General features: G+C 41.0%; 1 protein-coding gene across 1 annotated transcript in view; it reads left to right on the forward strand.

Annotated features, from left to right (window-relative positions):
• Window positions 1–13,899, forward strand: part of LOC115087293 (anaphase-promoting complex subunit 1-like) — a 298,244-nt gene that overhangs the window by 245,822 nt on the left and 38,523 nt on the right. The window contains exon 11 of the mRNA XM_029594311.1: window positions 632–830. Coding sequence (XP_029450171.1) covers window positions 632–830 — 199 coding nt within the window. The remainder of the gene's footprint in view (window positions 1–631; window positions 831–13,899) is intronic.

Raw genomic sequence — 13,899 nt, forward strand, 5'->3', positions numbered from 1 at the left:
GCTGGTAGGGGGACATAACCCACTGGTTTGGACTGGACTGGACTGTTGTAGCAGGACTAATGGAAATATAATTAACAGGTAAAACTTTTTCTGTTTTGTGCTTCATTGGCCAAGTCACAGAAGAAATAAATAACACAATGTCAAGCAAATTTGAATTGGTGTAAATGATAATCTTCTGGGAAAAGTGCAATGTTGTTGCCGTATTGGGGGAGAGGTGTTTGCATCAGTGGTGACTGTATAACTTCTCATTGCACAACTTAGCCAGTTTCTGCCTTCCTAGAGTTTTTTTCCTAGGCTTTTAAACTAGGTATGCAGGGAGGGGGCTGGAATAAAGTCCTCAGCTTAAGCAGATTCCATTGGGATTCTAATTTAAAGACTAGTTTTCAGTTTCCATTTCCACAGCTGGTCTGCAGTAATGAATAGCAGAAACAAGCCATTTGTTCTCAAAGTATGTAAATGCAAACACTGCATGTGATTAAAAAATAGAAAAACATTTTGAGACTACTACTTTTCAGAGCAGTCATTAACATGTGCCTCAAATACTGAACTAGAAGCCAGTACTCTGTCTTCTTCACTGCTGTTATTCCAAATTTGTTTATCTTCTTCCTTTCATATTTGTTTCTTAATCAAGGCTGTTAGAAGATTAGAAAGACGAGAAACTTCTGAGACCTTTGAATTGTGGCAGATAAAGCTTGTTTTAGAATTCTTCAGTTCCAGAAGCCTTCAAGACCGGATGATGAAGAACCTAAACCGAGGTCTCTTCATAAACTCTGAATTTTTACCTGTGATGAAGTGTACTATTGATAATACTCTGGATCAGTGGCTGCAAGGTAAGTGTGTACTCAATAGTCAATAGCTGCCCATGAATTTGACAGCAATAATAGATATGGTTACAATTTGTTAAATCAATTCAGAAGTAAGCTAGACAAGTTATTTTTTTTTGGTTTTTTTTGTGATTATCTGTTTATTGTGATCCCAGCATAAAGGACAAAAGTATCAGCATGTCGAACATATACATTAAATGTACAATAAACAGCCTTAACACAATACAGCATTAGCAATCAATTAACAGCATCATTATCATGCACTTCTGTGAAACAGAAAATTGAAGTGCCTAAATCGTATGCAACATACCTCATCCCATTTGGGATATACTTTCTGTATAATATCGCCAACGTCCATACCTTCTTCTGAACACACTACCAGAATCTTTATCCACTCTCTCATCTCCTCCTGCTTAAACTATTGCAACCTGCTCTTCACAGGTCTCCTGGCAAGCCATCTCTCTGCACTACAATCTATCCTAAATTCAGCTGTGCAACTTATCATTTGCCAAAGTCCTACACCCACATAACCCCTCTTCTGAACTTACTGCATTGGCTCCCTGTCTGCTCCTACATACAGTTCAAGATCCTCTTTGTCACCTATAAATGCCTTTACTCTGCAGCATCTCACTACTTTCCTCTCTTATCTCTTTCTATACCCCTTCTTGTGAACTCCGCTCATCAGACAAGTCACTCCTATCTGTGCACGTCTCCTTTTCTGCAAAATCCCAACTCCTTGCTTTCCACTTGTCTGCAACATGTGCTTGAAACAGTCTTCCTGAGCTGGTGCGTCATGCTCCCTCTCTCGCTGTGTTTAAATCCCAACTAAAGACCCATCTTTTGAGGCTGCTTTTAAATCTTAGGCTGATTGTCTACTTGTAGCCTCATTATCTAACTTTTTCTTTTCTTTTTTAACCCTTGTCTTACTTTATAAAATGCCCCAAGTCTCTAGCTCTGTATGTTTCTCTTATTAGATTGTAAGCTCTATTGAGCAGAACCTGTATTTTTTGCATGTTTGTACAGCGCTGCATATGTCATGTATCGCTATGGAAATGTTAAGTAGTAGGACATCTGTCTGGACAGCAGTAGAACTAGTAACAGCGGCGTCGGCTCTGGCGATACGATGCTTCCTGGCCATCCTTCAGTTGCTGGTAGCTTCTGATACCTGTTAAAAGAAATGAGAAAGACCTACCAAGTCCCTACCTCTTCCTTAACTGTCCTGGAAGTAAAATTAAGTAGCTTGTGGAGTCTACTTTTTGCCTCTACATTCAGAGTTCCTGCTTGTGTTCTGGTTTGAATACTCACTTGATGCTTGGAAATAAGTGTCTTATGTTATTCTTTCAGACTGCAAATCTAAGATGTATATGGTTTTGGGTTGTTTATTTTGTAGTCTCCTGTTGCTGAAAGTATAAAAATAACATTATGACAAGATCTAATATGATGCTACCAATCAGCTCCCAAGAAATTTACTTAATTTGTTCTATTTGCAGAAAACACAAAATGAGCTAATTCACTTGCTCTCACTGGTCTTTCTGGTACCAAGCAGTACTTTTCTCTTTTATCCTGAAAATTAATTACCTAAACTATCTATTATGGTATTACTAATTCAACTCCTCCTGAAATTTACTTAAGTGCTTTGATTCCACAATAATTAACTTTATCTAAATTATTTCCTTATGCTACTCTGCCAACCAGGGTCAGGTTATTCTGTGTAATCCAGCCCCCTAATTAGTTGGTTAAAGTTAGAATTAAAGGTAAAGGTGGGTGGAAGGGAGCCCCTTCCCCCCTACACTTTCTTCTTAACATTAATTAGAAAAAAATGCCAAAGAAATAAAGCAATGCAAAAAATTCCTTTTTTAAAAAAATAAAAGAACAAAAAGCTATTAATAAAAAATAGTCCTCTTCAAAATAAGGTCTCTTCAGTTGAATTCAGCCAGAAAAATGTACTGTTGTAGTTCACCTCCTCCAATAAAGGCATATTTTTTCTTAGCTGAGGTGATCTATCTACAGAGCACAGATCCTGGTCCAATTAGCACAGGCAGTGAGCTCCTTTCAAATCCTTGGCTTAAAAAAAAAAGGCAGGAAAAGAGAGATACTTGAGCAAGGCTATCTTTTTCCTTTCTACTCTTTCTGTCTAAAGCTAAATAGGAAAAATTCCTAAGATACAAAAAAAAAAAAAAAAGCAATGCAGAAAATCCCTTTATCAAAAAATAAAAGAACAAAAAGCTATTATTGTAAAAATAATCCATTTTTAAAGGTAAGTCTCCACAGTTGAATTCAGCCAGAAAAATGTCCCTGTTATAGTTCCTTCTTCCAATAAAGGCAAATGTTTTCTTAGCTGGGGTGATCTATATGCAGAGCTCAGATCCTGATCCAATTAACACTGGCACTGAGCTCTTTTCAACTCCCAGGCTTCAAAGAAAAAGCTGTCATTCTGAACTACTAAATCCAAAGGCAGGGGGAAAAAAACACTAGTGCAAGGCAACCCCTTCCTTTCTACCCTTTCTTTCTAAAGAAAGATTATGTCACTCTCATATCATGGCTAATTCATCCTGTTCTCTAATGAGAACCCCGTTTATGATAAGCCAACTTGCTTTATCTTCCTAAATGCTGACTTTTGAACATCTAAGGTACTTATCCTGCTAAAATGTAGCTGAATAAGTCATCTATCTAAAACATAGCCAGATGATAGCTTTGCTCCACCTTGGATCCCCTCTATCTGGCTAATCTGGCCAATGTTAAACTGTATCGGGCTAAGTTCTTTTTCGATAAGCAAGATTAATTGGCTATGAAATGTGGGTGATGTCATCCGACATTACTGAATGGCCTCATCTTTCTAGTTCAAAAGAGTTTTTCCAGCTGAGCATGCATGGGAGTTGCCACACACACATGCTGCCTCATGAGCCCCTTGGTCTTTTTTTTTGTCTTGAGTTTCTGCATGGATGTGTACCCTTTCTCTCTCTCTTTCTCTCTCTTGTTTTTCTACCTTTTACATTTTTCTGAAGTCCCCTACTCTCTTTTCAGAGTTGCCTTGCTGCCTCGGCAGTCCCTTTTAAATGCTAGTACAAAACAAAAAAAAACAAAAGCGATGTCTGGCTCCAAGAAGCCAGACAACGAGCCAAGACAACCGCGAGGCCACAGCGTTCGACTCAGGCAAGGCGCTTTAATTTAAGATATTAAAAATCAACCGCGCTTCCCGGCAAGCCCTCCTCCGGAAGCCCCGACGTCACGACCAGCTCTACAAAGCCCTTTAAAGGGCGCACACGGCTCCAGGCTCTGCCCCTGCCTCGACCACGCGGCACGCCACCCGAACGGCTCGTTTCGGCCCCCCCTGCGCGATCGGCGCGGGCCTATCGGGGCCAGGGGAGGTGGACCCGAGCCAAGACAACCGCGAGGCCACAGCGTTCGACTCAGGCAAGGCGCTTTAATTTAAGATATTAAAAATCAACCGCGCTTCCCGGCAAGCCCTCCCCCGGAAGCCCCGACGTCACAACCGGCTCTACAAAGCCCTTTAAAGGGCGCACACGGCTCCAGGCATCGCGCGCCGAAGGAGCGCAACAAAGGGGCCAGCCCCTTTGTGCGCCCCTTCGTGCGCACCTCTTCAAAGGCATACACGCTTATAGATCGTCTCTCAGCTCTCAGCATCAGACAACAACCTCCCAGCACTCAGCATTCAACCAGCATCAGACAACAACCTCCTAGCACTCAGCATTCAACCAGCATCAGACAACAACCTCCTAGCACTCAGCATTCAACCAGCATCAGACAACAACCTACCAGCACGCAGCATTTAACCAGCCTCATAATTAGTCTCTTCCATTCTTGACTTCGTCCTCTCTCAAACATCCACTTACAGTAATCGATTTTTTCTAGAACAAACTCATTCACCATGATCACCTCCCACATTCCAGTTCTAAAATACTCTAACTTCACCACCAATATAATGAGAACGAAGACCGTTAACTCATACTACAAATCTCTCATTCCTATTATGACTTCCCCCTTCACTCAAATCATGGGATTAATGACGTTCTCCATCCTTCTTCTGAACACACAGTCACTACTAAAAAAAAGCCACACTATTAGGTGATATCCTTACTGATGAGTCCCCTGACATATGTGCAATAACAGAGACCTGGCTCAAAAGCACTGACATCTCCATAATAAACCAACTACCAACAGACTTATACGATATGTTCTCCATTCCGAGACCTTAAAAGAAAGGAGGGGGACTTCTACTGGCTGCAAAAAAGAAATTCAATCTCACCCTGCAACCCAGCTTACCCCCACACAAGATTGAAATTGGTCTCTTTAAATCAAAGGACCTTCAAATTTGTTTAATTTATGCACCCCCGGGCATATTGGAAAAAAACCCTTCGCCCCTTACGGAATATATTACAAAACACATTAACATCAACATACCCGCCATCATCCTAGGAGATCTAAACCTCCATTTTGACCGCTCCCCCCTCACACCAGCATGTGAAGCCATACTCTCTACTCTTAATGCCATCGGATTTAAACAAATTGTCTCAGGCCCAACTCACAATGCAGGCCATACCCTGGATGTGATTTTCACGAACTCTCTAATCCTCTCTGACCTCCCCCAATGCACCCCCATACCATGGTCAGACCACTACCGAATAGACACTTGCTGCACTTTCAACTGTAATCACCATGCGACACACCCTAAAAAAAGAATTATAGAATTCAGAAAAAAATGCCAAATGGAAGACATCATTGAGGCGCTCACAGAAGATCTCCATAAATTAGATCTCACTGATGCCAACTCGGCCTGTCTTACTTGGCATCAACTCACCAGCTGCATTGCAAATGAACTCTGCCCTCTTCTAACAAAAGAGATTAGCTCAGATAAGAAAGATAAAAAACCATGGTACACCACGGTCCTTAGAAATATGAAACGCGAACTCCGTAAACTGGAAAAGAGGTGGCGTAGAAACCAAGACTCAACACATCTACAAAAATACAAATCCCCACTCCACAAGTATCGTAAAACAACTGATGAAGCCAAGAAAAACTTCTACACAGCAAAAATTCATCAATACCAGTTCAATCCGCGTGCCCTTTTCCAATATGTTTCTAACATAATTTCCCCCTCAATAAACATCAACCCTGAAAATGAGGATAAAAATAAATGTGAGAAACTAGCCTCCTATTTCCACGACAAGATTGCTAATATCATGGCTCGCTTTACCTCTCCTTCTCTGCCGGTATCCTTATTGCCCACAAGCACCATGAGCTCTTCACCCACACTCTCAAATTTTGAAACCTCAACGGCATCAGAAATTGAAACAATTCTAAAAAAAATCAAACCTGCCTTGCACCCCATTGATATCATGCCAACAAAAACACTCCTTGCCATTCCTACTAGGATTGCCCCCTCTATTTCTAACATCATCAACAAATCCATAACGGATGGTGTTTTTCCTACGCAACTCAAACACGCAATAATAAAGCCCACACTCAAAAAATCTGACCTGGATCCCTCTGAACCTGCCAACTATCGGCCAGTCTCGAACCTCCCGTTATTGTCTAAAATCTTAGAGAAAGTCATTAACAAACAACTCACAGACTTTCTAGATGAAAATCGATTACTCTTCCCTTCACAATATGGTTTCCGTAAGAACCATAGCAATGAAACTCTGCTTGTGTCCCTCTCAGACTCTATACTATACTAAAAACTCTATACTATACTAAAATATACTAAATTATTATATACTAAATTATACTCTATACTATACTAAAATATACTAAAAACTCTATACTATACTAAAAACCCTTGATACTGGTCACTCTTATTTACTGGCGCTACTTGATATTTCTTCTGCGTTTGACTCTGTCAACCACAATACCCTTCTTTCTCTCCTCTCACAAATTGGCATCACTGGCACTGCCTTATGCTGGATCCAATCTTTCCTGAAAGACAGGACATACAGTGTCAAGATGGGACACCAAACGTCGAAACCCAGAAATCTATCACAAGGTGTCCCACAAGGGTCCTCTCTATCATCAACTCTAGTCAACGTTTACCTATCTCCTCTTTGTCGACTTCTGGTGAAACTGGATCTCCGTCATTTCATATACGCCGATGACGTACAGATCCTCATCCCCATCAATGATTCACTCGCTAATGCCCTGAAAACTTGGGATTCGGCCCTTGCTGAAATAAAAAATCTACTCACAGAAAACTTTCTTGCAATAAACACTACCAAGACAGAACTCCTCATCATCACGCCACATAAGAACATCGCCACTAACACCACACCTATCTCAACATCAGACCATCCCCATTTGCAGCAAGTCCGCAGTCTTGGCGTTATGATTGACAATCACTTTTCCTTAAAGAATTTCATCTCGGCCACAATCAAAAATGGTTTCTTCAAGCTACATACGCTAAAAAGAATTAAACCTCTCTTACATTCACAGGACTTCCGGACTGTGTTACAAGCCACAATACTGCCGAAACTAGACTACTGTAACGCCTTACTACTAGGTCTCCCGAAAAACACAATTCAACCATTACAGATGCTACAAAACTCTGCTGCTCGCTTACTCACCAATACTCGCCGACACGAACACATCACTCCAGCTCTCATGTTCCTGCACTGGCTTCCTGTAGCTTACAGGATTACATTTAAAGTACTCTCCCTCATCCATAAATCAATACATAACCAAGAGATGCAATGGTTTTCCGATCAGTTTATATTCCGTACATCTAATAGACCAATAAGAAATATCCACCAAGCTAAACTTGCCTCTCCTCCTCTTAAACACATCAAACACGTGTCCACAAGAGACCGTACTTTCTCCATAGCTGGTATCAACATCTGGAACAAAATGCCCTTCGACTTGCGTCTCGAATCCTGCCATAAAACTTTCAAACAAAACCTCACCTGATTGTTTGAACAAGCTTTCACGCAATGATCATCGATTAATCTGAAATGCCGTTTTCTTGTTTACTTTTCACTAGCTCCCTGTTCCTTTTCTCTCCCCTATGTTTGTTTCAATCTGCTAATTTCTCTGTTCTCCCTTTACGCCTTCTCTCCCTATGTGCAATATTTGTGACTTGACATTAACTAATGGAATAGGCCTTTAACAGGTTAATTGCATATTTTCTCTCCTGCTTCGTTATTGAATTAGAATATGCATTTGTTCTTTATAGTTAAAGGAGTTATATTATGTACTCCTGAAATCCGTTATTTATGTAAAGCCTGTTGCTGTCATTTGTTTACATCCTGTAAAGCCTGTTGTATGTAAAGCCTGTTGCTAATTTATTGTTTACTGTAAACCGAGGTGATGTATATCTTTACGTGCCGCGGTATATAAGAATCACTAAATAAATAAATAAGAAGGCCATTTCCAATGGCATTAAGCATTGTCTGTGGTTGAAAGATATCTATCACTGAAGCCACAATGGTTTGCTTGGTGCCAGCCATGATTCAGCCAACCGAATGTCACCAAGGTCCTGGAAGGATGGACAAGATTCACAAGTTGGTGAAAAGTCAGAGCTGTTCCTTCTCCTGGAGTGGAGCCTCTTCAGGCTCAATCCACGCTGAGTTGAGCAGGAGTTCCTTGGCAAAACTCCTCCAGATACAGTGCCATACTCCAGATCTGGGGTGAAGTAAGATGAAGCATCATGTGCAAGAGCCCACTATTTTCTGAGTTCACCTTCTGTTCGGGGTCCATTGACACAAGAAAATGCAGCACCACTCCTCAGAACTGGCTTTGCAGTTGGTGCTGAGGCATAAGTCAGTGCTGAAGTGGGTGTTAATGCATGAGCAAATTGGTGCACTGGTCCTCAGTGCCATCAGCTCATTTGATGCACTCAACACAGGATCCAACATTGGGAGGGCCTGGAGGAGACTCCTTTTAGTTACCTTCCTCTATGCAGCTGCCTTTGTCATCATCAACATAGAAATGACGGCAGAAGAAGTCCAAACGGCCCATCCAGTCTGCCCAGTAAGCTTTGCATTTTTTTTCTTTCTCATACTTCTGTTAGTCTTGGCTCTTAGTAACCTTTTCGTTCTATTTCCTTCCACACCCACCATTAATGTAGAAAGCAGTGTTGGAACTGCATCTAAGTGAATATCTAGCTTAATTAGTTAGGGGTAGTAACCGCCGCAATAAGCAAGCTACACCCATGCTTGTTTGTTTACCCAGACTATGTAATTCAGTCTTTGTTGGCTGTTGTCTGTATATAGATCCACTTTTCTTCATTCCCCCTGCCGTTGAAGCAGAGAGCTATGCTTGATATGCGTGAAGCATCGGTCTTTCTCCCCTGCCGTTGAAGCAGAGAGCTATGCTGGATATGTATTGAAAGTGAAGTATCAGGCTTATTTGGTTTGGGGTACTAACTGCCGTAACAAGCAAGCTACTCCCTGTTTTTTTGTGAATGCAAATCCTTTTGTCCACATTTCCTCTTGCTGTTGAAGCTTAGAGCAATGTTGGAGTCACATTAACCTTGTGTATGTTTATTGAATGTGTATGTTTATAATCTCCAGGCAGTAGCCGTCATTCCAGCGAGCCACCCACTCTTCATTCACGTCTAGACTTTACCCACCTCCTTGGTCATGATCCTGGATCTGCTTCCCTTCCATCGACCCATGAGAATCATCTGGAGACCACAGAATCCATATGCTCCATTGTAGCGCTGGTCTCCATGCGTCTGTCTGCATACTTGACCTGGGAAGGGACCCCATCCTGGAGTCCAATACATGCTTCTCAAGAAATGACCCTATACTGATTCATGATATGTAAGTTTTAATTATAGTAGCCCCTGAGGCAGCTCTATCAATAGAGTGAAACTCAGCCACAGTCAGGCCCATATACTGTGAGATTAAAGAATTTTGCCAATACAGCGATTTCATTGGTTAACAAATAACAGTTCACAGTTTTGGGGCCGCTGTTTCAAAACTGTGAACTGTAATTTGTTAACCAATTTATACCACTGGTGTGACTGCATTTTCAATAAGTGTGTCCTTTTGAGATATATTGATCAGGTCTTTGTTTGCTACGCATTAGTTTTTGTTGCATGTACTCTAAATTCCTACATAAATTGGATAAGGCAATTGGAGTCAATGTGCCTAGGGACAGGGATTTCTATGCAGAGGTATTCTGGATGCTATGGGATCTTGGAAACTCCTGCTGATACTGCTTCACTCAATGCTGCAGGACCTGCAAACAAGAATGTGGCCAAAAATCTGGACCTCATATGTAGGGTCCAACAATCTCCAGGCTTTGTTGTGATTCAGCTGCCATACCAGTCCATGGTTGTGAAGTCGAAATTGGAAGAGGCTAAGACCAGGAATTTTTGCAGCACCCACCTGGGCAAGGACTCTAGGTTGTTGGACAACTTCAGGAAGAAAGTTTTCCAAAGCCCGATGCTCATCACTTGCATTGTTACCCACCAATTTTACATGGTTCATTACTCACATGGCTGCAGTGACAAATTGAAACCTCTCGTAGAGGCTCTCGAAAGCAGGGGTTACCACACAGCTTTCTGAATAGAGAGTAGTGTGAGCATCATCTCTGGTCAGTGTATGCATCATTAGTCACTGTGGCAAGACCTACTGCTGCAGCAATTGAAGCATGCCAGTGGCTTGGCTGAGGGATAGAAACCTATCTGAGGATGTCCCATGGCCAGCATCCCATATTTAGGGCACAATCCCTTCTTCCAGAGATATCCCTTCTACCAATTCCAGTGGTATGTTCCACCTGTGCTTCCGCAGCAGCTGCTTCTGGCTCAAGGATTTTCAATTTCAATTTATTAAAATTTATAACCCGCATACATACAAAGTTTTGAAGCAGAGAACAATAAACATGTATAATTAAAAATCATAGATACAAAATAAACAAGTCTTAAATATACAGGCATAAGCAAATTTCGTCCTGCAGCCTCTTATTCAGAGTTCCAGTGACACCTCCATATGTACTTGGAAGCTTTAATTACTTATAAGAGCTGCAAAAGCCTCCTTAAAATGTAAGGCTGTTAGATCCTTCTTAAAAGTTTTTTCTCATGCCAATGTCTGAATTGACCCTGGTAATGAATTGGGCCTGCTACAGAGAAAGCTCTCTAGTGATATTAGGTTGCGTGAGCTTTATTGAGGGATCCTCAAGCAGGTTTTTTTCTGCAGGTTTCTGAATGTACAGTTCTATATATTCTTAAGACTGAACTAACCCATCAATCAGTATCATGGTAAATTAATTTGAAGATAATGGAAGCAAGCTTGTACAAGCGCCATTTAATACAAAAGTCATTGAAGTGTATAGAAAATAGGTGATATATGTTCATGCATTTAACCCCAGTCGAAACATGAGCAGCATCATTTTGTGCAAGTACAGTGGACATAATGCAGAGGCCTGGAGTCCCATGTATAAAGCATTTCCAGAGTCCAATTCACTGAGAAGTAGAGCCTGAAGAATTGTATGAAAATCCTTAGGTTCAAGAACAGGATGTAAACTTGTGGATCCATCAAGTCTAGAGGACGTGAATGAAGAGGGGGTGGCTTGCGGGAATGAAGGCTACTACCTGGAGATAATACCCTTATTCAATATACATACACACGGTTAATGCGACTCTAACATTGCTCTAAGCTTCAACGGTAAGAGGAAATGTGGAAAAAAAAAAGGATTTGCATTCACAAAAAAGCGGGGTGTAGCTTGCTTGTTACGGCAGTTACTACCCCGAAACCAAATAAGCCTGATACTTTACTTTCAATGCATATCTAGCATAGCTCTCTGCTTCAACGGCAGGGGAGAAAGTCTGATACTTCACTTCCAACACATAGCCAGCATAGCTCTCTGCTTCAACGGCAGAGGAGAAAGCCTGATACTTCACTTTCAATGCATAGCTAGCATAGCTCTCTGCTTCAACGGCAGGGGAGAAAGTCTGATACTTCACTTTCAATGCATAGCCAGCATAGCTCTCTGCTTCAACGGCAGGGGAGAACGTCTGTTACTTCACTTTCAACACATATCCAGCATAGCTCTCTGCTTCAATGGCAGGGGAAAAAGTCTGATACTTCACTTTCAACGCATAGCCAGCATAGCTCTCTGCTTCAACGGCAGGGGAGAAAGTCTGTTAATTCACTTTCAACGCATATCCAGCATAGCTCTCTGCTTCGACGGCAGGGGAGAAAATCTGTTACTTCACTTTCAAAGCATAGCCAGCATAGCTCTCTGCTTCAATGGCAGGGACAATGTAGAAAAGAGGATCTATATATAGATGACAACCAACAAGGACTGAATTACATAGTCGAGTAAACAAAAGCATGGGTGTAGCTTGCTTATTGAGGCATTTACTACCCCTAACTAAGCTACATATTCAATTAGATGCAGTTCCAACACTGCTCTCTACATTAATGGTGGGGTGGAAGGGAAATAGAACTAAAAGGTACTAAGAGCCAAGCATAACAAGTAAGAGGAAAAAAAAAAGTGCATAGCTTGCTGGGCAGACTGGATGGGCCGTTTGGTCTTCTTCTGCCGTCATTTCTATGTTTCTATATAAACCTCTCACCATACATAACTTATAAAAAGATTTAACAACTGCCTTTATCTGTGATTCAAGTGCAAACTGTAATCAATAATAACTCCAAGGCTGTGAACCGTGAGCGCACTGGCATACAGACATCTTTGAAATAAAAGTTGTATGGAATACTATGCAGTGGCAATCTACTCAGAATGATAATGTCAGTTTTCTTGATCTTTAGAAGAAACTTGTTTGAAAGTCAGCTATTTGCACATTGCAAACAGAGGTATGAAATTATTGGTCCGTGAAGATGATTAGGGAAAAAAATTGGACGTTGGCTTAAATTCTATTACTTACACCTAGACAGGAGAAAATCTTACAGAAAGGGGCCAAGTAAGTGTTAAAGAGAATAGCAAACAGAGTAGACCCTGGGGTAGCGCGGACTGCATAGTATTCCATTCAGAAAACAGTCTGCCTAAACCAACTTGCTGTAATCTATTTGATAAAAACAAATGACCTGAATCAAAGCAGGACAGAACCAGAAATAGTAAAAACATAAGAAAATGCCATACTGGGTCAGACCAAGGGTCCATCAAGCCCAGCATCCTGTTTCCAACAGTGGCCAATCCAGGCCATAAGAACCTGGCAATTACCCAAAAACTAAGTCTATTCCTTGTTACCATTGCTAATGGCAGTGGCTATTCTCTAAGTGAACTTAATAGCAGGTAATGGACTTCTCCTCCAAGAACTTATCCACTCCTTTTTTAAACACAGCTATACTAACTGCACTAACCACATCCTCTGGCAACAAATTCCAGAGTTTAATTGTGAGTTGAGTAAAAAAGAACTTTCTCCGATTAGTTTTAAATGTGCCCCATGCTAACTTCAGAGATTGTAGTCTGGACAGAAGAATTGTGTGATAATGTTGAAGGCAGCAGATATGTCCAGAAAAACCAGGACATATTCTAAACCGCCATTAAAACCTCAAATGATTGAATCGAAACTGGATTAAAGTAGCATCTTGGTATTATGTAGCTTTCTAAAGCCAAATTGAAATTTATCTGATTTCATGCTTCTTGATGAAATCTGATAGCTGATTATGTACAATTGATTCAATTATTTTAGCCAAATATGGTAAGGAGGAGATTGGTCTGAACTTAGCCAATATTGCAGGATCAGTACTGGGTTTTTTCAATAAGGGCCGAACACAAGCTTGCTTAAAAGGATCAGGCATATGCACTGAGGTAAGAGAGATTATTAACAGCTGTGATTGCTTCACCAAGTTCTTCCCTCAAATATTTTAACAAGGTGGTGGAGCATGGGTTCAGAGGGTTGGTTGATGAGCTAATTCTGGCTAAACTTCTGACAGTCTCCTTTTTTGTAACCATTTCAGAAGAATTCCAAGAAACAGCAGAACAAGTGTCTGCCATGGGTGAAATTGTGGAGTATTAATCAAATTTCTGACACATAACCTCAGTTTTGTTCAAAAAGGCAGCAAAATTATTACAGTGGATACTGCCTGAGAATTCTGAAAGTCATTTCTAGCAGTTAAGGATTTAACGATGTAAAACAGTTCTGAAGGACTAT

This window comes from Rhinatrema bivittatum, chromosome 3, assembly GCF_901001135.1.
Source record: "Rhinatrema bivittatum chromosome 3, aRhiBiv1.1, whole genome shotgun sequence".
Classification (NCBI taxonomy): domain Eukaryota; kingdom Metazoa; phylum Chordata; class Amphibia; order Gymnophiona; family Rhinatrematidae; genus Rhinatrema; species Rhinatrema bivittatum.